Source organism: Mus musculus, chromosome 14 (assembly GCF_000001635.26).
Source record: "Mus musculus strain C57BL/6J chromosome 14, GRCm38.p6 C57BL/6J".
Lineage (NCBI taxonomy): Eukaryota > Metazoa > Chordata > Mammalia > Rodentia > Muridae > Mus > Mus musculus.
The window spans coordinates 37073744-37099028 of NC_000080.6; the positions used below are offsets into that span (position 1 = coordinate 37073744).

The following is a 25285-nucleotide window of genomic DNA, read 5'->3' on the forward strand; positions in this document are numbered from 1 at the left end:
TTTTGTCTGATCCTTTACATACATATTGTGTGTAAATGTATATGTTTGTATATTTGTAGATAGATAGATAAATAGATAGATAGATAGATACATACATACATACATACATACATACATACATACATACATACAAAGATTGCACTTTAAAGCTAATTCAAAGCTTCTCATTAGATTACCTGGAATACTTTACTGTTTCACAGAAGATGTTTAAAACAATATAACCACAAGATGATTGTCACTCCTTAAAATCCTATATTTTTATACGTATATTTAGATGTGTGCATATATAACAACACACACATAATATAGTAAAAATTTATTAATGAGAAATGTTCGATGGTACATTTTTTTAAAGCAAGCATCTGGAGAGAGGGGAAACCATGCTGCTCTTGGCCTGTTTATGATTCCATCTGTAGGAGTAAGAAAAGTTGGTATGTGAGATGTGGAGGATGCAATCATCACAAAGGGGCCTAGCACAGAGTGAGAGAAGATATAATGACCGTGGTGATGGCTTGGAAGAGAAAGCCGGGAAGAAGGAAGGGCCATGGAAAGAGAGAAAGCTGAGGAGTGTGTCAGGAGCATGTTGGTGAGATGTTTGCGGAGAAAGAGTGTGGTTTAGATAGGACTTCTTGAAATAGGGTATTTTTAAAGACTCTTCAGCTACCCCTTGGAAAGTCCCAAAAATTCACATTACATGTGATCATAGACTTATGGTTTTAGTTAACAGTTTTCAACATCAGATTTGTACAAAAGCAATACACATCTAGTAGAGATAAAATTGAATTTGAACATTGGGTTTCCCCCCCCCACCCCCGGGTTCGTGATATATACTGTGATTCTCCCTAGACATGCTGGGAATCCCAGGCAATGACTGCAAGAGAATCAGCTGAGATCACAGTATTCTGTGTTGCTAGGGTTGTTTGGTTGCTGTGCTTTGTTAAGTAAAGGGTATCAAAAACAGCTTTAGCTTAGAATTTTTAGTATATTTGTCAACATATGATGTTTTATTGGGACTGTAATCTCAGTGTAAGTCCAGAAGCATCTGCATATGTGATGTCATGATATCTATGCTGATCTCCTCCACTTCTTTTGCTTAATCCCTGTGTAAAGAATTCTTATAGCCTTATGTCTCATTGTCGTATTTGGGACATGTTATACTCAAAACAATTTCTAATTTGGACCATGTATCTTAGTTACTGTTCTATTGCTGTGAAGAGACAAACCATGACCACACCAACTTATAGAAGAAAACATTTAATCCAGGGCTTGCTTTCAGCTTCAAAATGTTAGTCCATTATTATCATTGTGGAAAGCATATAGGCATGGTGCTAGAGCTGTAGCTTTAAGCTTTACATCCTGATTTGCAGGCATCAGGTAGAGAAAGTGAGAGAGAAAATGAGAGGCGGCAGGGGTGGTGGTGGTGAGGTAGCAAGGAGACTGGGCCTGGCATGGATTTTTGAAAACCTCAAGCCCACACCCAGTGATATACTTCCTTCAACAAGACTATGCCTCTTAACTCTTCCTATACAGTTCACCAATTGTGGACTGAACATGCAAATACATGAGCCCGTGAGGGGCCATTCTCACTGAAACCACCACACCATGTAAGTGTACATGTGTGTGTGTGTTGGGAATAAAATATGAGGCCTTACCTCACACATGCTAGACAGGAACAATAAAACTGAGATGTAGATCAAGTTCCAGACCATGCAATTTTTAAGTAATTTTTAGGAGGAAGCCATCTTTAGTTCTAGAAAATCCAAGGATATTTTTTTCTTCTTCTATCTTGTTGGAGGCTATCTACCTCACAGACAGAGAACAGTCTGGCATGGATGATAGACTCTAAACATGTATGAGCACAAGTGTGACTGAATACATTATTGCACAGTGACAAGTGACTAAACCTCATTCAGCCAAAGAGATCCATTAGTATGGTTTCATAAAGGCATGCAAGCATCTCCAACACCCCATCTCTTAGTTATTTCTGACCCTCCAAAAGGGAACTCTGTGTGTCCATATACCTGGCAGATAGCCTTTGATCTTATGTAGCACCTTCCCTCTCATCTCAGCCTGTTTGTCCATCGCTCGAGTCTTTATAACCATCAGAGAAGAGTCAGCTTGCCAACTGATTCCTGCATCCATGGCAGGTTAGCTGCATTTTCTCAAAGCTTCCATTGTGACGAGCATAGAATCTATAGTCACAACTACTTGGAAAGCTGAGACAGGAGGATTATTAGAGTCCATGAGTTCAGGGCTACGTTAATTAGCACAGCAAGATCCTGCCTCAACAATACATCAACAACAAAGCACCTTTGTGTATGTAGACAGAATCCTTAGAGGTCCTGAGAAACAGGGACAGTAATCTCATTTGCACCTTTTGACGCATTTGCCAGCTTGGCTCTGAGGGAGAGCAACTGCAGGACAAAGTCCCACCAACTCTTTGGTGATATCTTGTCAGTTACTCCTTAGAGTGAAGATTATGCCAAAGCATGTTTCAGACAAATGATATGGTGTCTGCCTGTTTTCCTCCAATTCTTTCCACCTGCCCTTAACCCTTCTAGGAGGACCATCCATGTGTTAGGCTGCATACAAAGGTCCTTTACTTCAGGACACGTGCTCTCATATATGGGCCACAGAAAGTCATCTTCAAATGTATCCTATACAACCAAGAATAGCAACTGAACTTCTATCCGTAGCTACAAAGCAGACACTAGGTGTTGGCATACATTAGTTCTTGCTGTTCTTAGAGCAATAAGCCTTTGCACCATAGTACTGATGAGAAAAGTGAGACCCACATAGCCTTGGTCTTTTGCACAAAGTCACACTTAAGTAGTAAAACCTGAGTTCAAGTTACAACACTGTCAAACTGTGAAAACACCTTATTAGTTCATAAAATTAGAACACCTCATTAGTTCATAAAATTAGAACACCTAAGCTTAGAGGTTGCTGGAAGATAGCTGAGACAGTAAAGTGCTTGCTATGCAAGCATGAAGACCTAACTTTGATCTCCAGGACCACAATTTAAAAATCAGGCTGGCATGATGGAGCATGCTTGTAATCCCAGAAAGTCACACATAAGATGATCACTAGAGCTTGCAGGCCAGCTAGTCTAGTGGAATGGGCAAACTTCAGGTAAAAGCAAGAGGCCCTATTTTGATAAACAAGGAGTATAGTAATTGAAAGAGACATCTGCAGTTGACCACTGACCTCCTCATGTACATGGGTACCACCCCTCCCATGTTATACCTGCATACACACACAAGAATACACACATACATGAGCACACACATGTATGTAAGTTCAAGCTCACAGGGAAGGAGATATGGTTCCAGATCACTTAGAATCACTCCTATGGGCTGGTCATAGGGCTCCAATTGTAGACTTTACAAAGGGGAGGCCATTCCTACCTGCTGTTGCTGCCTTCTTCCTACCTACTAGGAAACCTAATATCAAGCTAGACTGTAGGTCTGGGCCTATCTCAGTGTACTAGAGTAGGTTGCCCTTCAGCTTGGCATATCCTAACGCTGTGAAACATGGCAGGCCTCACTCCATTGATTGGGTCTTCTCCAGTACTGACCACATTTACTGATCTTATTGGTTGGTCTGTTCTCCTTTTCCTCAGTAGGCGCATGTTTCCTACTAGGCCCTTTCCCCTTCCATGGTCAGTGGTTTTCCTTGGATCAAGTTCTTGAGTTTGTCCATAAAGCCCCACCATCCTGCTAAGGACTACAGTGCTGAGCGGAATTTCCAGTCCAGAGGTCTTCACTCCCCGTTCCCAAAGATGAACTGCTTTTCTGGCTGTCGCACACACTCAAGGCCTTACAAATCCTATTCCTGCTGGATTTTCCTACGAGTCATTAGTCCATGCTCCAGACCTATTTCTTCCTCCAAGCAATCGCAACTGGACTCTTCTTGATTGGGGGGAAAAAGTAGAATTTAAGTCCTGAACAAACAAGGTCTGCAATGGTACAGTAATGAAGATGTAGGCAGACAATTTAGACAAAATGTTGCAAAATCCCTCAGTGTCAGAATGGAGGTCAGGAGCAACATCACCCACTGAATGAGCTGTAAGTCAAGGATACATAAATACAAGAGGACCGGGAGGTCAGTTTATCCTTTGAATAATAGATTTTATTTACCATTTACAGAAGAGGTTAACAGCATGCATATTATAGGATGCTGAACTCCCTGTGGTGGCAAACATGATCCAGCTCAGCACTTTCCAGGCTGGACTTTAGCAGGTTAGGTCCTGTCCCTCAATACTACGTGGGCCAGAGACTACAGACCTCCAGATGAGGACTCTGAATGCTCGTATGTCTATGTAACGCCTCCAAACACAGACTGGGGGCGGTAAGGGGGGTGAGCAAGAAAACCACATGTTCATACAATCTGACCACATCAGTAACTCTGGAATTCTAGAGGGCTTCATAGAGTATACATATGATATCCTTAATGTTTTCTCAAAAGAACACCAAAATCCTCTGCTTTGCAGGATATCCCTCCTCAAGATTATTACATATGAACAAGATAAATCCCAAGAAGAGAAAAACAGTCAACAGTGTGGAATGGGGGGCTCTCAGACCAGATCCCTGCCACCAATTCACTGCATGCATGGAGTCAATAACCCTAGAGAGTCATTTCCCTGTCTCAGCCAAACAGACTTGGACTGGAGCTTACTGCCTGACTCTGGTTCTTTGTGACAATGACATACATGGTGGAGAGTGGCGAACAGAAGAAAACTTATGTGAGTTGAGGGAAAGCCATTATCAGGCTGGCTGTTCCCAACCTCATCATAGTCCTTCCTGGGTGCTAACACTTTCTGAATGAGATGGAGCCAGATTACTGGCTTCCAACAAATACTTTGTAATCCTAATGCTTTGCACTTGCTTAAAACCCCCAGACTCACCATTTTCCTGGGGTTTTCTTTCTTCATCTTACAGACAAGGAAGAAGACAATACGATGTTAACAGTATCTCCAAGAACACGTGATATGAGAAGAGCTGGATCAGAATGGGAGCCTTCCCTAAGCTCAAGCTTGATATCCACCTCGCCTTGTCTCTTCAAGGGAGGCTGGAGATTTCTGCTCTCTGTCTAGGAAGAGGTCACCTTACACCTACCATCAGGAGCATAGTCTTATCTAGATGCTAATTCTATAGCTCAGTGGCTTTGGGCACAGTCAACATGAGCTTTCAGAGCATTTTGGCCCTTTTCTTACCTGTTTGTATCGCTACATCCTACAAAGCTCACTGACTTTCAACTTCAGCTGAGAACAAACCTCCATTAACCTGTTGGTTGGCTGAAGCTTGGGGATCCAGATTCTTGCCACTCTTGTTACTTGTGGCCAGGGGCCCTACTTCTCAACTAAAGATGACAAGGCCCCAGGAGGACTCCAGTGATTGTGGGGTCTAGAGTTGGTGGGTAGAAATACACAGACTTGACTCCTTGTGGACTTCTATTCTCTGAAGAATAGAGAGCATTATAGATGTGTCAAGGATTTGGGCAGTGGGTATGTATTTGCCAACTGCATCTCACAGTCTGAGGCATCTCTTGCCCAAAGCCCTTTGTAGAGTCCTGCATATAGTGTTACAACATTATACAAAATAGGGGTGACCTTGAGGGTCAGAATTGGGGGAAGAGAAGAGAAAAATCATGGGACACACTCTAGATATAGGCCTTGTTGTCTAAACTCTTCTTCTCAAACTTTTGCTTGAGCTCAGACACCAAAGAAGACTGAACGGGGCCTCCCAGGGTCTTGGGTGTGGGTAACTGTGGGGATGGCTGTGGGGTGAGGGATCCAGAGACAGTAGGCACTGTCTGTTGGGCCACCATACTGGATGCCATTTTAGGGGGTGGTGGGAGAGCTGGAGCTCTTGGGGGCACCATGACTCCCACTCTGCTGTTATTGCAGTTCTCATTGGGAGAATCCTCTTTGAGTATAAACTTGGTAGCAGCCTTGGCCCTCCTGAATTTGAGCCACTCTATTCGAACTGTGTGGGGAGCAGGGCTGGGCCTTCTACGGAGCACACGCCGCACAGGCAGGACCTTGTTAGACTTCTTGTTACGCCAGAAGGTAGCCGTGGAGATGAGGACAGTTATGGCCACAACAATTGCCATGACACCAGCCAGTACACCTACGGCTTTCATGGGATTGTCCTTGGTCTGAATCAGGAAGGCAGCCATGGAACCTCTGGATAGCCTCTGGAAGAGAAAGCCAACCACTATGTTCAACTGCTTCCTCCTATCCCCTGGAGAGTAGTGGTTATGTGAGCTTCCCTACACCTGACAGAGTAAACATCCTTCCCCAAGGCACTGCTTTGAGAACCTCAGGTAAACTAAACTACAATAGACCACAATAGCCTCCTTCAGATTCCAAACTCCTATTTCCATGGAGTGTTCTCTTTAAGTAGCAGAATATTGCTCGTCTTTTGTTACAGGGAGACCCATAAACCTAAATGAACTAGGGACCTCATACGTGAAAAATTTCTAACAGATACTGAGCTGAGAACTACACACAATGAGTGATTTTACTCCTATCTTTCAACACGGAAAAGGTAATGGAGACTTAGATAGCCCAGAGTCACACCATTAGGTAACATTGTGACTAGAATTTTAACTTGATTCCCAGTCCTAGGGTTTGATTTCACAGTTGGTAGAACTCAATATCCTTTGACAGAAGTTGCTCTCTGCCCCTTTTTCCTGACCACAGCATAGTACTCACCTCTGTATCTGTGATGTCGATCTTGAGTAAGGCTGTTGTACTGAAAGATGGGGAGCCTCGGTCCTTGGCCTGCACCTGTAGGGACCATGAGTAGTCCCCACTGGGTGTGATGTTGTGTAGGGCCTCCAAGGAGCGGATGGAATTCTTGAGCCTAATTTCCCCTGTGTGTGCATCAATGTCAAACACGTTGACTGGCTCTGCACGGGTAATGGAGTAGTCTACCAAGTTGTTAGGCTCCTCTGCATCCTGGTCTGTTGCCTGAGAGGGAAAGAGAGGGGGAGCACACTTGGAATGATATCTGTGTGCATTGGCTAAATCAGTATATATAGTGGGGCTTTCTGAGTTGATGGGAAAGGATTCAGATCCTATTTGCAGTGGATGGAGTTGGGGAAGGAGAAAGCATGTGCTACTCTGAGCCATGGTCCATGTTAGGCCCTACTCTGTTACGTGGCTTCACTCCCAGAATAAGGCTATGGAGTGGGTGTTGGTGGCTCATTATAAATGCTAGGATGAAAGCTTGGATGCCAAATGGCTGGTCCAGGATGAGATGGAAAGGGGATAGCTGTTATTCAAAGTGAGTCTTCTGGGACTCAGAATGCATGCCTTTTCTGCATAGAGAAGATAGTGTACTGTGGGAATAGCACACTTTGAAGGCAGGCAGATCAGTTCTATTAATTTAGGCAAGTTCAACATTCAAGCCCTCTGAACCTTAGATATTTCATTGCTGATGTTTTCATTATTAGATGAATTTTCCAGCTGGGGTGGAGAAGAAGCTAAATAAAATGTCATGTAGTCTATTGCCCTTAGCAGAATATGTTGAAGTTAAATTCTTACGGCCCAGCAGGGGTGCTCAGCTGCCTCTAATACCTACCTCAATTTTCAGTGGGGTCCCCAGTACCATTGTCTTTTCCTGGACGCTCTGTACAAACTGGGGGTAGTGGTCATTGACATCCAAGAGAGTGACAAACACCTCAGCCAGGCTGTACCTTCCATCCATGTCTTCTGCCTTCACATAAAAGTTGTACCTCGAAGTACCCTCAGCATCCAGGCTGGCCCAGGGCTGAGTGTAGATAAGCCCAGTGGATGGGTGAATTAAGAACCTGTCAGGCATAGGAAGGAGAAAACACAGGAACGCATACACACTTGTACATTCATGCTCATGCTTCTACACACATATATGCACGCACACACACATATGAATGCCTACAGTAATAAGATGTACCCAAAAGTCCTTAAGGAGACATCGTGCAAGTTCTCCAAGGATCCCACTTGCTCCTCCCCATCCTTAATATCTGACTCTAAGAGGCAGAACTAGTTGTTGACTATTGAGGTCAACAACCCACACCTCAGTCTGTACTCCTTTACCCCTGACTTGCCACCTCTCCCCAAGACCCATGCTATTCCTGATCCCAGAAAACACTGAGACTTCAACATATAGTCCAGGCTATGACCACAACCTTCCCCTGTTCCAGTCACCTCAGTAGCATATTCCTTATCTTTACCTCAGGCTCTCCATGGCTTCCTTCCATTCCTCACCCCTCTACCCTGTAATCTTGGATGTTTACCTCCCTAATTTAGCTTTTATCCTCTACATCCTTCCAGCCATAAGCAAAGACTCCCTTCACCCAGAGCCTCATAAGCTCCTTGCTTGCATCTTTGTCTGGGATGCTGGATCTACTTACAGGTCTGACCCGGTCCCATAGATGGAATAGTGGACTTTGCCCCATGGTCCTGTATCTGGATCCACAGCCTGTAAGACAGAAAGCTCCTAATAGTTTTGGCACTGTGGTGAGGCAAATGGTAGTTCCTGTAGCTTAAGGCAGCTTGCAATGGAAAGCTGGCAGAGTCTGGGTGTATGTCCAGCCAGGGAAGAAGTAGCCTGAAGACTGCTCTGTACCCAGTTTTCTTCAGGGAGGTATCAAATGCGAGAGAACCCAGGAGCTTCATATCCAGAAGACAGTTATTCTTCTTTCATAAATGATGGGAAGAGGGGGATGGGCTTCAGGCCTTGTACTTGGAGTTTTCACATACATCCCAATTATCACCAGCAGTTATAGAAGCCTACTCATTTCTATAACTCATGGCAAAGGTGAGGAGATAGATACTCCTTCATGAATAGATTATGAGACTGTAACTTCTGCCACAATATAATACCCTTCTCTCATCTGGACCCTGCTGCAGAAGTAGTGAGGGAAGACACAGACTATCATTAGATGATGAATCAGAGACTAAGAGGGGGTGAAGAGCCTGTTCAAGATCACACCTAACGACTGTAGACCATGTTAGCCACTCCCCAACCTACTGTGACAGCCACCACGTTGGAGCCTCCTGGAGCATTCTCTGGGATCCTGGCAATGTAGTAGTGCGAGGTGAACTTGGGGACATTATCATTGGTGTCCAGAAGCTGGATCACAATGTCTGCTGTGGAACTGAACTTCTCTGGGGTGTTCACTTCAATGGCCAGGAGCTGGAGAAAGATCCAAAACACACTTGTCTGGGTGGGCAGTTACCCCACCAAGAGCCCCCTACCACCTGTCACCTTGTGACCATGTGCTCATCTGCTCATCCCTCCATCTTTTGTTGCCTTTTTGTTTTTTGAGTCCAGGTCTTACAAATACTCCAGCCTGAAATTTATAATCCTTCTTTCTCAGACTCCTGAGTGCTGAGATTGTAGGCTCATACCACCATACCAAATTTGCAATGTTTTCTTCTTCTGGCTCCTGGTGGGCTATCCCTGCCACATCTCCACAGTCTTCTGGTTCCTGATGGGCCATCCCTGCCACATTTCCACAGTCTTGCATCATCTCTCCTTGGATAGTCTCAATGCTAGCATTCTTATCACTCCCATTTCTACTTGGGCTTGGTGTCACCATTGTTTTCTTGACTTACAGACCTACGTATTCCATTATAATTCAAATTCCAGCTGTTCTTATAAATTTCTCCAGATACAAACTAGTATGATTTTATCACGTTTTCTCACCAAAGGAAATTCTAGGTAAGAGCTAACTTGGCTTGGCTAGCCATGGTAACACATGCCTATTATCCCATGACTCAAGATACAGAGATAGGAGGATTGTGAGTTTGAGGTCAGACTGGGCTACACAGTGAGCTCCCGGTCAGCCTCGGCTATATGACTAAGCTCTGTCAGAAAGACAATAACAACAACAACAAAACCAAAACAAAAAACCCACAAGCAAAACCAGCAAGGAAAAAGCATGAATTAATTGGATGGCATTAAAGTCTTCAATAACTTAGGGAGGATTTGCATTTTAAGGCCAGGGACAGCTTTCTATTCTTGGCTTCCTTAGATTCCTCTGTGAAAGCTTGCAGTTTTCATTAAGTTTTGCATCGTTTTCCTTAGGGTTAGTCCTAAGAATGTTGTAGTTCGTTTTGCAGAAATGTCTTTTATCCCATCATAGTCACATTCCCTGCCCCCTCCTCCCACTCCCCGCCCATTCCTTCCACTCCTCACTCCCTCCTCTCACTGCCTGCCACATGATCTCACTTTCCATCCCTTCCTCTCACTCCCCACCCCCTCCTCCCACTCCTCATCCCCTCCTCCCACTCCATAAGAAAACTGCTGGGTTTAGTGCTCTGACTCTGAGCTGTGATTTTGCTTTAGTTATGAGTCTTTCAATAGTTTCTATTTGATTTGTCTTAAGAAAACAGTCACGTGATTTCTAACAAGACAACAATACTACTTTCATCTCCTCTCTTCTAACATTTGCAGCTCTTATTTCCTCTAGCTGAATATGATGTCATTCTGAGCATTGAGCTAAATCGTCTTGGTGACAGCAGTCATTCGTGTTTATCCCAACTTCAGACAAAGGTTTTAGTATCTCACTTCTTACCGTGATGCTGGCTATGTACCCTGTGAGTATATAGAATTTTAAGTAATGATGAGTTAAATAATATTGTTGAAGTACTTTTTTTTCCCTTTTCATGAATATATTACTTCCATGTTAATATATGGTAGGCATTATTTATATATATTCATAGTTTTACATAATTATAAATGACATCAAAGGAGTATCATTCCTTACTTCTGTTCAGGTTGTTATTGAAACAGATGACAAATGCAAGTTCACATGAGAAACCCTATGTTTTGATAGCCACACAGTTTCTCTCTCTCTATCTATGATCATGGCACACTATATTGGTCGTGTACCCTTGACTCCCCAGTCCTTACATTCCTGAGCCAGTGGTGATTTAGAAGCTCAGAAAGGGCGTGGCCATGAGTGCTTTGCAGAAGCTGGATGTGAGGGTATCTCCACTCCCACCCTCAACCTACCTCCTATTGTTCACATGCCCATTGGATGGGCAGAGACTCTGGGGGCAGGGTAAGTAGCACTATTCAAGGATGGAGATGACAATGGTACCCCACTTTGAATTCAGAAAGTAGTGTGAACTATCCTTCTCCCAGCCCAACTTGCCAATCAGGGCAGTGCAAAACATAACCTACCTTGAAGGTCAACAACTTAGACTTTTCAAAGTCAATGGCAGCTGAGTTTTCCACTATGATGGTCACTTGGGCTTCATTCAGGACGGTCTGTGGCACCACTCGGAAGATGCCTCCAGGTCCCACCAGCCGTAAGTTGAATTTGGCATTGGCTCCCTGAGCAATAGAGTTTGAAGAGAGGAAATCGAAGATAAAGGAGAATTGGCGTGCGTTATGTATTTGGGCTAGATGTAGAACCCTTACACGCCCTTTACCCTATATACAATGTGTAATCTTTCTCTGTAAAGGTGATTTAGCAGGCCATGACAATTAATCAAGGTAAGAAATTAATAAGACCCGGTTCTGTGTTGAGCATAGGAGGAGGCAGAGACACTTACAGATGTGCAATTGAAAGGTCAGATGCAGAGGGCCTTTGCTTTGACTGGCTTTTACTTTGTAACTGATTACGTATGTCTAGGCAAGTAGTATGGGATTGATCCCTCTGCGAGTTACACCACACTGTGTTATTCATTCTCTGACTCGACTAGGCCCTCTCACTGAAACCTAGCATGGGAGACAGACCCAGTCACTTTCAAGGGCATGAAGACACACCTGGTCTGAGTCGTTGACAGTGATCTTGAGTCCACGGAGAATCTCCCCCTGGGGTGGGTGCTCAAACATAGAGAGCTCAAACTTGTTCTGGGGCCCACTCTCTCCATAGAAGGTTGGAGGGTGGTTGTTGAGGTCCACGATCCTGATGGTCACTGGGACTGTGGCCTGAGCAGCTGGGCTTCCTGGAGAGTTGACCTCTGTCACCTATGATGGGGACAGGTGGCTATGACTGTGTGGCAGGCACACTGTTACTGGTCCTAAGTGTGACTCTGCCGGACAACTTGCTTTTGGCTGACAGAAAAGTTAGATTACAAGAGATTGTAATTCCATTTTGCTAGCAGAAGTTCTCTTTCCCAAGGCTTTTGTGAAGCAGGCAGCTATGCTAGAGAAGCTATGGATGGGATAAGGAGCTACCTGTAACCCACAGATAACATCTACTAAGTAACTGAGTCATACCAAAAACCAAGTGAGCAGAAAGCCAGTCCTTCCCTCCCCAAGCCTTCAATGAGATACCAGCCCCAAGTATCTGATGACAGCTATGTCAATGACCTTGGAATCCAAGATCCAGCCAAGCAGGACCCAGACACTCTACTCCTGCACACTCTTATATACAAATATATATTGTCTTAAGCCACTAAATTTAGGAGATTTCTCATGAAGCATTACCTAGCTGATATAAGCTACAAAGTCAAGACTGAGTGTTCATAGGCAAGCCATGAAACTTGTGTCAAATACCCATTTTTGTGGCCTTGAGTATTCATAGGTACCCCACAAAACTTGTGACTAACATCCCTTTTCTAAGGCGTTCTTCCTGTGTTGTATAAGGATATTCTACTTCTAAGAAGATACTCTAAAGCAGTGTTCCTCAACCCTCCTAATGCTGCAACCTTCTAATTCAGTTCCTCACGCTGTGGTGATCTCCCAACCATTAAATTATTCTCACTGACACTTCGTAACTGTTACTGTTATGAATCATAATGTGAATATCTGTGGTTTCCGATGGTCTTCTGGGAGCTGTGACCCACAGGTTGAGAACTGCTGCTCTAAAGTGACCCTTCCAGACCCCATGCCACAACTGTCTGTAGCCTACTCCTCCTCAGAAGCCTCTACATGTCATTCCTCTACCCTACCCCGCTCAGGCCTCACCTGTCCCCACATAGAGTTCCCACACAGGCTTCCACACTGCATCCAGCACTATCACCTTAGTGTCAGAGGGCTCAGCACCCTAGGTTATGTGACTCAGTTCTCGGCAAGTTCTCATTGACTTCTTCAGTCCCTGCCTTTTCCTCCACCTGCTCCCCCATCCTCCTCTCCTTTAGTCTCTGATGCTCTGCAGATGTGGACTTTGCCAACATCTCCTCCCTTGACACAACTATCCTCTTGGGAGCGGGTGTGGGGTCTGGGGTGGGATATCTCGTTCCCTCACGGCTGTCCTGAATATCTTGTTCCCTCCACGCCTGTTCTACTTTTGCCTCAGTTGCTGTCACAAAAGACCCTGGCTAAAAGTAATGGGAGAGAAAGGGGTTTGTTCCTGCTCACTTTCAGGAACTGTCAATCACTGCTGAGAAGTTCCAAAGAAAGACCCTAATGAGTGTATGTGTTCATGTTGCTAGCCTGCTCCTGCTTAGGACACATGTAGCTTTCTCTTCTTGTACTGAGCCCATGACATGATTCTCCTTCTGCATTCTCAGTAACCCTGCTTGTACTCATGCTCCTCTCTGCAAGTGTCTTCTGCAGCCTGATGCAGACGCTCTTTGGAGGAACATTTCAGTCCTCCCCAGACTGAGCCCTTGCCTCTCATCACATTCACTGCTCTAGGACTGACTGGAGAGTGGTTGGGACAAACCAAACTAGTGGAGTGTCACCTGTACATGAAGTTCATACACCTCTCTTCGGAGCAGGGCAGGGCTCTGAAGGACGGAGATGGCTCCAGATGTCTCATTAATTTCAAAGATTCCGTCACTCTCTGTCACAGAAAAACATCCTATAGTTTAGCGTAAGGTCATAGGCAGGGGAGTCATACCACATAATTCTCTGGTATTTCATGCGGGAGGGAGGGTGGAGGGGAGCTTCTCATAGATTGTAATACTGTCAACTATCTGGGCCTTGCCAATGGGAAAACTGAGTCTCAGAGAGGTCAAGAAACTTATTTAAGGTCCTTCAGCCAGTAGAGAAGTACAGATCTGGATTCCAACATTTTTAATGCTCTCAGGATCTATCTCATGTCCTTTTCCTTTTCTTTTTTTTTAAACATTTATTTTAAACATTTTATGTATTTAAGTACACTGTTGTTATCTCCAGACACATCATAAGAAGGCATTGGATCCCTCAGACGATTGTGAGCCACCATGTGGTTGCTGGAAATTGAACTCAGGACCTCTGGAAGAACAGTTAGTATTCTTAACTGATAAGCCATCTCTCCAGCCCCTTGTGTCCCTTTTCTTATACAGTTGTGTGTGTGTGTGTGTGTGTGTGTGTGTGTGTGTGTGTGTGTGTATGTGTGTGTGTGTGTGTGTGTGTGTGTGTGTATGTGTGTGTGTGTGTGTGTGTGTGTGTGTAAGAAAAGGCGAACCAGAAGATCTAAGGAGAGAAAGAAATAAGAAAACAAAGATGGTGCAGAGAGGAGTGGAAGGAGACGAGAGAAGAAGACAGAAAACAGCTTGAAGAAGGTGCAGGAGATGGAGGGTGTAACAGAGAGGTGAGGATGGGGCATGGGGTGAGTGAACTGTTCCTGGGAGATGGTTTTAGGCGAGGGAAGTTGCCTGGAATAGGAGCCATGCATGAGGGATTTCTGGATGGGCATGGGCATGTTTTGATTTGAACTCCTGTGTCCTAGGAGTGTCTTCGGGAAATTAGAGCTATAAATGCATCTAGGATCTCCTGATCTCCCCAGTGTTGTAGAGCTCACCCCAGGGACATTGTTGGTGCTTAGCAACTGTCCAGTTATATTAAGAGAACATTCTAGAGTTATCTAACTTAGTAAAATCACGAATTAATCAATACCTATTAGCCCCTCTGAACCTCAGTTTTCAACATTCAGCCGTGGTGCTATAGAAATGCCACAACATCATTGTATCCAATGCATTTGATTATCTGTCCCAGTCAAAAAGAATAAGAACAAAACACATCCATTGTGAAAGTGTGAGAAATGTTACTATGCATGCCACTGGTGACTATGTCCAGGGCAAAGAGAATGCACATGGCTCTCAGGAGCCTGTGGTTCTCTCTCTCTCTCTCTCTCTCTCTCTCTCTCTCTCTCTCTCTCTCTCTCTCTCTGGATGTAATGACAAGCACAGATAAAGCAAAAGTTTGAGGGGACGGGCCCCACCCCCTGTCCCAGCTTCCTGTCATTCTCTTCTCATACGTGAGGAAACAAGGATCCAGTTGCCCAGAAAAGAGCTATGGTAGAGAATTACCCTCACTTACCATTCAAGAGCCTGTAGAGGATGTGGTTGGGTTTGCCTCGGTCTCCATCTATGGCAACCACCGTCAGCACCTCTGAGCCCTTGGAGAACAGGAACCACTCTCTGAGGCTGATGGTGACAGTGCCCCATCACGGACAGGAGGTATCATCCCACCCAGGAAAAGAGCTAGGCTTTTGGGTGCCCCCATAAGGTGACCCTGCTGTGTCCTGCTTAGGGCTCTTTGCATCTGGCCTCCCAGGGCTGAAGGAACCACCTACATGAACTTCACCACTCCCTGCCCCCAGGATCAAAGCATGAGTTTTCCAGAAACTCTTGGCCTCCTGACTAACTCCTCGCCATCTGCTCTGAGACTGTTGGCCAGTCCAGCCATCTTCAGGGTAATCCGAGGGAGTCACACAAGAAACATTGGCTAAGAGATGCAGCCACTCACAGGAAGGGTGTCTTCATACACGTAACCATAGTAGGGTGTACCCACGAAGATAGGGGCCGTGTCCTGAACATCTTCCACATTGATGGTGACGGTGGTGGTGGCTGAGAACACCATGTCAGCCCCTCGAAGCCTGCCCCCACCATCCTGGGGAAGAAGCAGTCCAGAGAAGGGGGATGAAGACAAGCTGTCCGAGGGGTGATAGACTCCACTTGAATGGGACGCCCACCTCCCCAGTTGTGAAGCCAGCTGGACCCTTTCAGTGTCTATTTGTTCTTGGGTCTCTGGAGCCCATTTCTCCTTTCTCAATGGTGTTGTGGATGCCAAAGCAATGACGCATGGAAGTTTTAAGTCAGGTGTCTGGCAGGTTTCTTTGGATACAGGATTAATTAACTCTCTGGGTACATTATGTGTGATTAGTGACTAGGAGGAAGAATCAGACCGAAATTCCTACTCCTAGCTGAAAACCAAGCCTCGGGTAATTCCCAAGAACTTTCCATATGTCCAGTCTACGCTGGGGACCACAGGATCTCAAGAGTATGACTTGGGCCTTCCTCTGTTTAAGAGTAAGGGAAGTGAGCAGCTAGCACATAGACTGGTACCCAGCCTCCTGGTACAGACTGTAGGAGAGTGACCTATAGGGAAGCAGTGATCTGAAAGAGAGCTGGTGCAGAAGAATCCAACAGGCCTAATAGGACAGCTGGGTTTTCCTTCTCCCTGGTGAAAGAGGCTTGTCTGAGACTCTGCTAACTACCAACTTCCCACCATGTGCTTCATAAACTGAAATGAGAGTCTTCAGTAAGCTTCAGCCATGGGAACATGAGGGAACAAAGTTCAGAGAAAGGAGCTGGCCACACAGCAAGAAGAGCAGCATGAGCCAGTCTGGCCAGCAGGAGAGGTGGCGGAGCTTGTGAGAGGGATGAAAATCTCTGTGTCATGGCTACCTCCTCTATGAAGTGTACCCAATATTTAAGTTTCTAAGGAGTTGTATGATCACCGCCAGAAGAAAATGTGGCCTCTCTAGCCTAACACCCCCAGCATTCCTGGAAAATGTGTTCAGACAGAAGAGATTCAAAGCAGTTGCCTCCTGGTCTCCCTTTGTCCACATTGTGTCTCTTGCTCTTGAAAATACCTGCTCCTTCATAGAACGTCACTGGGCTCCAACCTAGCAAAGGCTGACATTACCACTGGAAGTTCCTCTTATATCTTCCTTTGTTACCTTGGCAATCACAGTGATGTAATGAGCCCTCGACTTCTCATAGTCCAGTGTGGCCCCAGCCTGGAGTCTCAGCACCCCGCTGTGACGGTCCATGGAGAACTTGGAGGAGTGTAGGTTCTGTAAAGTTTGGGGAGCAGCTGAACTTAGGGAGGAAACAGGGCACACCAAGAGCTCTTGCTCTGACTACTGAAGGAGCTGTTGGTCTTCCTTGCAAAAACTCTGGCTTTCAGGCTTAGATTCCAGTTCAAGACTCCTGTTTGAACTTGCGGTTTTCCTTCATCAGTTTTGCTTGGGTTTTCTATCCCTTCAGTCAAAAGCATCTTATCCCCTCCCAGAAAATCCTACTGGATTGTAACAGGAAAAAACATTCAAAGAGTATTCTAACATGGCTGAAGCTGGAGATTAAGTGTAGTAGCAAAATAGAGAGAGCTGGGGGCTTCCAATCTACACCAGGTAACCGGCTTCGGTGATTATATGTAGTGTCTGACAGGAGATGGTTTGAGTAACCAGGCTACAAAAGCCCCTGCCTCTGGCAAAGTGCTAGGGGCCTCTTTCAATTGGGGAGGATCAGGAAATAAGATCCAGAGTGCCTAATGGGAAAGTTACATGTTTAATCCTCCTGATGGTTGACTAAGCAAACCAATGTTTCTCATTCCCATCTTAAACCTGAGAAAGCTGAATGAGAAGAGTTGAGGAATGTGTTGGAGGAGTATGAGTGGTCAGCATTGTGGGGCTCCTCTCTAGCTCCTGTGAGTTCAGAGGCTTTCTCTACCATTTGTAGGTTTAGCCATGAGGCTGTATTGCTTTGAGAATTCTGAGAGCAGTTGACCGAATATGGAAAGAAGAGGAGGAAGTGCTGCCCATAAGCAGCAGCCATGTGAGGGTGGACAGCTGTCCCTGGGAGACCAGGAGAAGGCAGAGGTACAGGGGAGAAGCCTCCATCTTTGCCAAAATAGTGAGAATGGATGGGAGTGAGGGCTGGGGCATCCCAGCTCTCTTTTTGGTGTAGTTCCTTCTCCTCCTTTTCTTATTGACTATTTCAGTCCTAAATGGACTTCTTGCATCCTTGGTGGATGCCAAATGTCCAGGATTTCTTTAAAGAAAGGAATGGGGCAACTAGAGAGCTGAGGGTTCCAGAATCCTAGAAGGGGGGCAGGGACTGGGACAACTATGCAGAAGCCAAGATGGGCCTATGGGAGGAAGAGGTCTTCTATTTCTTTCGGCTCTTTGAACCTGTGGAGTACCCTGGAGAACAGAAACTCTAGCAGGCATATGGGGGTTAGCTGGTGAAGGAGTGGAAGACACCCAGATGCCCTCTCCATCTCAAGGCCCTGGATGCATCCTTTGTGCCCCATCTTACCTGAAGGGAGTAGGTGACACTGCCTCCAGAGCCTGTGTCCTTGTCCTCTGCCTGGACCTTAAAGATGCTGCTCCCAGCAGGTATGTTCTGAGGGGTCACAGACAGAGAAGTGTCAGTGTCAGTGACAAGATGGTGGGAGAGGCAGAGGCATGGGGGCCATGGAACTGAGGGGTCATGACTGACTAAAGAATAGTGAGGAGCAGTGACAAACAAATCACCCAGCAAGAATGGAGAGGGACAGGGACAGTGGGCCTGAGGCAAAGGAGGCAAGGTAAGAAGTCAGAGGATGTCCTCAAGGAGAGAATGAGAAGGAAAAGCTAGGCCCCTAAGAGCTAAAGGATTTAAAAGAAAATATTAATTTATAAACAAAGACAAAGCTCATATTCAGGATTATAAATATAGACATATTTAGGGTCATCAGAGAACACAAACACAGTTAACAGCAAGAATGGAGTATCTTCCACCACTGACTTCTGACTTGACTTAGAAAACATGTTTTCTGAGGAGTGCTTATGTGCGCCTATGCGTGTGTGTCTTCTGTTCATATGTGTGTGTGTGTGTGCGCGCGCGCGTTTGTGTGTGTGTATGTCCACAGCACTTATATGCAGGTCAGAGGAAACTTGCAGGAACTGACTCTCTCTTTCTGCCTTGTGGGTCTCGGGGATCAAACCCAGATCATAGGACTTGTTGGCAGATGCCTACCCGCTAATCTATGTGAATGCCCCCTTTGTAAACACTAGAAAGGAGGCAATTATTCTCTTGCATCTTAGAGCAGAGGACAAACAAGGTGACCTTTTAGTCTTTTTCTTTTGGAAGCATAATAAATGAGTGACTCCTTCCAGAGGATCTGGGTTCAATTCTCAGCGCCCATATGGGGTGCTCACAGTCATCTGTAACAATGGCCTTTGGGGTCCTGTGCACATGTGGTACACAGATATACATTCAGGCAAAACACTATGCACATAAAAAATAATGATAAATTTTAAAAAGCATTTATGTTAAGTTACTCAGTACAGTAATTCAATTTTTTTACTCTATCTTAAGAATTCTTTTTGTACTAGGGGGCAAACAGAGTCTCAAGCATTGCTGGCTAGTTTTATGTCACTGGACTTTTACCGCCCAGTCTGGAGACAAAATGATCTTGAGTGGAGACTGGAGGACCAGAATTCAAGGCCATCCTTGCTACATAGTGAAGCTGTCTGTAAAACAAAAAGCCAAAAATCTTTTTGGTTTTGTTGACACCTTTTGGTGACCCTCTTGATTCTCAAGAAATAACACTACAGATGTGTACCACCACATCCAGCTTGGAAGCATTCAAAATTAAAGAGGGAAAACATGTCTGTATTCAGCTAGAAAAACAGCTCAGTGGGTTAGAGCATTAGGTCTTGCAAAGCACCAGGATTTAGTTCCCAACATCCACATGACAGCCAAGAGTCACCTCTAAGTCCAGTTTCAGGAGACTTGACCCTTCTTCTGGCATGTGACGGCACTGTATCTATGTGGTACACATATGGTCACATGCACATACAATAATAAGTAAATATTTCTAAAAGCTGTGCTTAAAGGTTGATCTTTTTATGGAAGTAGACATTTAAAGCTTAAGTAGAGAAGTCTAAGGGAATTCTTGGTTCTCTCTGTGTCTGATGGGCTGCTCACTTGACCGAAGCTATGAAAATGATGATGATGACCTAACTGTGACCCTGGAGGAATGGAATGCTCCTGTTATAGGGGAATGAAAAACAGGATACAGAAAGCATGTCTTTAGAATCACAATTATGTCAAACAAAAGGAGTAAAAACCACATATAGAAAAATACTAAAAGGAAGTACATCCAAATTTAGAGAGGTCTCAAAGTAGAGGGCTTTAAAAAACACATTTAACATTTCTTCAGTAACTGTGCATTTACAATTATAGTGATATTAGCAAGTGGGTGTAGTGAGTAATGGACAGGTGTGCTACACTCAGGGCTTTGTCCCCTGCACAAGTCACAGGGCAGCCTTGGGGTCAGGACTTGGACCCACCCGGGAGCTTTGTCCCTTCCAGGGGCTCTCTCACTTACCTCTGGAACCCGGATGATGTAAGGCTCCTGGATGAACCTGGGTGCTTCATCATTGGCATCTGTCACCAGTATCACGACTTTCTCTGCCACCTGTGAGGTAGAAGGGTCAGAGGTTGAGGCAGGGAGAACTTCTTGGGAGTAGAATAATGGCCTCTAATGCATCCAGATGCATGTATGTAGAGATAGCATTTAGAATGACAATGCAATGTATGAATTCTGAGAGCAATGCCCTAAAGAGAACCACTGGAGACAGTCTGTGCCGATAGCCTGTGCCAACATGTCCTTCATCCCAAATGCTATACCCACGGGCACTGCAGGGAGCCTGAATTGTGGTGGTGGACAACTGGGAGCCTGTGGGATAGGAGGTGTCAATCCTGCAGGGACTTTGCTAGGGTGAAGAGGCAGAAGCGAGCCAGGAAGACATGGTCAATGTGCAGAGCTGAGAGGAGAGAGACACAGAGAGAGTTCAAGTACGGGAGATGCTGGATGGCTGGATGGCAGGATGGATGGGGAGAAGGGTTGGGAGAAGCAGATGGTACCTGACAGGGAGGCAGTGTAGGGTGACTTGGATTTCATCCTGGGGGAGGTGAGGTCCAGCTGTCAGTGCTGGAGAGCCTCCAGGCTTATGTTCCGCAGTGAATGCTGTGACAGCACTTTAAACGCAGATTGGGTGGTCACGGAACCCCGTGGGGACTATTGTGATCATGTCAACCCTGAAGTGGCTGCCCGAAAGTAGTGGATGTGGGAGTGGGGGTGGGGGAGTGAGGAAGAACACCTGGCACTCAGGGGCCATGAGGCAGTGGCAGACAGTGGCAGACAGGGAATCAGTGGGTTTAAGAGGATGCATGGTGAAGTGAAATGAAGCCCAGCAGTCATGATCTCTACTTGTCTCTTGCCTTCCTTCGCCTATGGTCTCACTATGCCTCTCAGACGTGGGTGCTTTGGAGTAAGCCTTCACTCTCCTGGCCTTGCTTTGATCAGGGAGTCACACAGCCGGAAGGGGGAACCATGCACCATTCAGGCCAGAACACTGGATGAGGAGGACCGACTCACCAGGTTCAGGCCATCGGAAATGCTGATGATGGCTTCAATCTCATCTTCCCTCTGTGAGGCAAAGGCATGGAGTGAGCATCGAGATTCTGAAAAGCCGAGAGCAGCTCAGACTTGAGGCTGTGCTAAGCTGTAGCCCCATCAGAGAAGACTGCTTTAAGAAACCCAGGAGCTGAACAAGGTAGTGAGAGCATGCAAGGCCTACGAAGCCCCTTCTTGCCAGGCTTGAGAGCTTATCTGGGAAAGCTCTGTGTGTCCAGAGTCCTCACAGAACCAGAGGGTTGCTTGTGCCTCCAACGGATGTTTCCCTGCTAGAGAAATGGGAGGTGCAACCCCGCTGGACCCAAGAGAGGAGTCCTCCTTACTTCTCTTCTCCTCTCCCCTCCCATATCTCTCCACACCTCTCCACACTCCAGGATTTGGCAACAGTCCATGTTCTTGATGTCACAAGTGTTTCCTAGGACTCGGTGGGATCTCGGGAGGTTGCTAGATCCACACATATTCAGGGCACTGTGCTGGCAGCCCTCTGCCTTCACCACAAAGTCCTTACCACAGTGCTGAGCACTTTCTTTCCCCACAGCCTCTCTCCTGTTCACTCCACTGATCTGTGGTTAGTTGGTTTTACTATAGAACCAGAAACAGCAGTAGCTCCACAGCTGGGGTGGAGTTATGTTTGCAAGTGAAGGGAAAGGAAACCCAAGCCCCACCATTCCAGGGACTCAGGAATGCCCAGAATCAGGCTTGTTTTCCAAAGTCAGATGCATCCATCCTTTCAGCTCCTCTCTAGCCGGGGCAGTGGTGCTCCCTGTGGTTTGTGGGTGCTCCTCCAAGGTCACGCGTTAAAAACCCACTCTAATGAGCGCTATTTCAGAAACTTTTAAATGCAGGTTGTTTCTGTTTTGTTTTTTTAGTTAAACATGTTTAAAGATAAGCAAAGCTAACAGGTGCCATTGAAAGGATTATCACTGTTCACACCAGAAGAATAACGAAGTCTTTGCTAATGTGAAACCATCTAGGGGCAGAGCTGCAGTATGGGGATCACCCCCTCCCCCTCCCTTACACCCTCTTCCACAGGGAGCAGCACGGCGGTGGTGTCTGAACACTATCAAGCACTGGCCCAATTTCCCCCCTCTTCTTATGTATACTTCTCTGTCCAGCTCTTCCACCAGAGTGATGTTTCCAAAATTGGGATCAACAGAAAAGACACTTCTAGTGCTGGGGTCAAAGCTGATGTGGTAGGAGATAGGGTCTCCCTCAGGGTCTGTCCCATTTAGGGTGTACACATGAGAACCTGGAAGGAGATAAAGGAAGGGTTATCTGGAACCAGGGACCCAACTTTTCCTGATAATTATGATGCTCAGAGATAAGAGTCAACTATTAATATTCAGTGCCCAGGAGACAAGCCCCCAGCCGGCCTCACCCCTGCTGTCTGTTTCCTACTTATCCTTTTTCCTCAAAGTCATCAGATGTTCTCATCAGCCACTTTACAGATTGTGATCTGTAATGCAACCTATGGAGGAGGTGTCTAACACTATCGACTTTCCCTCTGCTTGGAATGAGCTCTCTCCCAAAACTTGAAGCTAGAGGGGTGCCTGGGATCGGGAGCTAAGTGGAGTGAGACATAGACACTCTGAGGAGGGGTCTGAGGAGGGTGTCAGCTGCCTCTCAGTGAGGGGACTGGCTCTTCAGGGATTTCTGAATGCAAGCATCTCTGTTCTGCTCTCGTCCCAGGAGCTAGACAAACAGTGACAAGGTAAAGTTCAGAGTATGAGCCGTCCCTCTCAACTCCCCACCCCTCTGCGAATCTCAGCTGCTTGGAAGTTCTTGGCTGGTTCTAAATCCTGGGTACAGTAGGCTTGTGGAGGCAAATATGTTTGCTTGGTCAAGGTCACCCTCTGAGGAGCACCAAGTTTCTGAGGAAGCCAGCCAACACCCATCTTTGGAAGACCCCATCCCAGTCTCGACAAGGGGTCCAATTTAGGTCACCATGGCAGCAGTGGCTTCCTGCCTTGCCATTACCCTAGGGCCTCAGAGCACAAACAGGGTACCCACGGGAGCCAACACCATGTGGCATGCGCATGCCATAGGCTCCGGAGGAGGAGTCACGAGTGAGTGGTGTCACTGAGTTCTGGGGAGGTGAGTTTGCCCTCTGGGGGCAACTCCCTCTGGGAGACCTGGAATGGCTGCTATGGCCAAAGCTACTTTCTTACCTACAGGAGTGTCTTCTGGGAGGCTGAACAGGGCCATGTTCCCGTTGGTGCTGCCCACTCCATTGTCAAAGAAGTGAGGGGCAAAGTTGGCCTGGGCTAGGAAAAGAATGAAGACAGAAGGACAGACAGACACCCAGAGGGAGTTTGACACCAGCAAAGTCGCCTATCTGGGCCCAACTAAAAAAGAGGAGCTTGTCTCCCTGCAAGGAGCTCCTCTGTGGGGACCTGGGCAATATACATGGTCTGAGCTCGAGCTTTTCAGGGACACATTTTATGGCAGTCACATAGAAACAAGCTGAAAGACAATCCCACCCCATCAAAGAGCTCAGAGAGAGAGAGAGAGAGAGAGAGAGAGAGAGAGAGAGAGAGAGAGAGGCGGTGTATCAGCTGGCTAAGGTCGTACTCTTTTAAAAATATTTATTTATTTATTTATTAAGATTTATTTGTCTCTGTCTTCAGATATCTGGCAGATGGCATTACAGATGGTTGGGAGTCACCATGTGGTTGCTAGGAATTGAACTCAGGACCTCTGGAAGAGCAGTCAGTGCTCTTAACCTCTGAGCCATCTCTCCAACCCCAATTTCCTTCTTCTTGCCTTGCCTCAGGCATCCAGGAGAGCAGAAGTTTGAAGGAGCCAAAGCTTCTAGTGGCAGAGCCAGGAGACTGCCGGGATGGTGGCTCTAAGTCTCTGGAGAAGTGCCCATCTTCCTGCCTCGCGGCAGGAAGCCTGCCACCTTCCCGAAGTCTGCAACTGGACAGTGCAGCCTCTGTCCCCTCATTCCCCTAGGGAGCACAGACACCCACCCTCCAGGGCCCTTGCTACTCACCTAGGTAAATGCGCAGCAGCCCCAGGACCAGGGCGACCCGTGGGCCACGCCTCATGTCTCCGCGGAAGGGTCGAAAGCCTGGCCACTGCCGAGGCCGGGTGCTGGACCTCGGAGCATGCCCTGGGCGCTGGATGAGAGCAGAGGGAACGTTGTGGGTGACTGCGGCGGCGGCGGTGGCGGAAGGGAGGGAGAGCGGGTGGTGCGAGGGCGTTAAGCGGATGACAGCGCTCACAGATCCTCACAGCTGGATGGCTCCGGTCAGGTTACTAATGAGACCAATTACTGGGACCAGCTTATAGCGGCGGGTGGGAGGGCGTGACAAGACTACCTCTCTCCTACCACGCCCAGTCTGCCCTAGCAACCCAGGAGCACCAGGTGCAGAGGTGGAGCTCTGCACAGAGAAACAAATAGGCATCCCCAGACTACTTTTGAGCAAGCCACCAGAAATTCGGGATTTGCTGTGGTTTGGTGTGGCTCAGGCTGCGCAGGGATTTTCCTGATTTGTTTAACTTGTTTTGTGGCTTTCACGGGTGCCAAGACCTCTCTGATCAAAGTACTCCTGGAAATAAAACAATGAGCAGAAAAACAGCTCTCTCAGGATGGAGGGGAAGACATTGGGAGAAAAGAAAGCGGCATTGCCTTGCCAATTCAAATACGTTCTTTAGTTTTGAGTCAGACCAAAAGAACAAGGGTAGAGAGTGATGTCCGAAATGGTGTAGGAACGCAGGAAAAGTCCAAGGCTCTTCCTGGCTTGAATCCTCCTTCTTCTCTAACACTGGAATGTGGGCGGAGATATCCCTTGTACCCTACTCCTTTTGGGCCATTCATCAATTGGGATGAGGTATTCCCCCCAACTTGAGTAATAACTTGAACCCAGGTTGCTTTCAAAGTTGCCCCTGTGATGCTGTGCCCTTAGACAAAGGAGACCCTCTGTAAGTTC

The 25285-nt window shown here is 46.4% G+C and overlaps 1 protein-coding gene across 1 annotated transcript; it reads right to left on the bottom strand.

Annotated features, from left to right (window-relative positions):
• Positions 1-4105: 4105 nt before the first annotated feature.
• Positions 4106-24604, bottom strand: Cdhr1 (cadherin-related family member 1). The gene is made up of 17 exons (NM_130878.3): positions 24346-24604; positions 23519-23614; positions 22454-22599; positions 21312-21362; positions 20259-20348; positions 18200-18286; positions 16840-16956; positions 15624-15767; positions 15195-15273; positions 13634-13734; positions 11769-11972; positions 11181-11333; positions 9021-9185; positions 8401-8468; positions 7590-7818; positions 6719-6976; positions 4106-6198 (listed from the first exon to the last, which is right to left on the bottom strand). Exons 1-17 carry the CDS (start codon positions 24398-24400, stop codon positions 5662-5664), a joined length of 2580 nt encoding a protein of 859 aa, NP_570948.1. The 5' UTR covers positions 24401-24604; the 3' UTR covers positions 4106-5661.
• Positions 24605-25285: the final 681 nt, after the last annotated feature.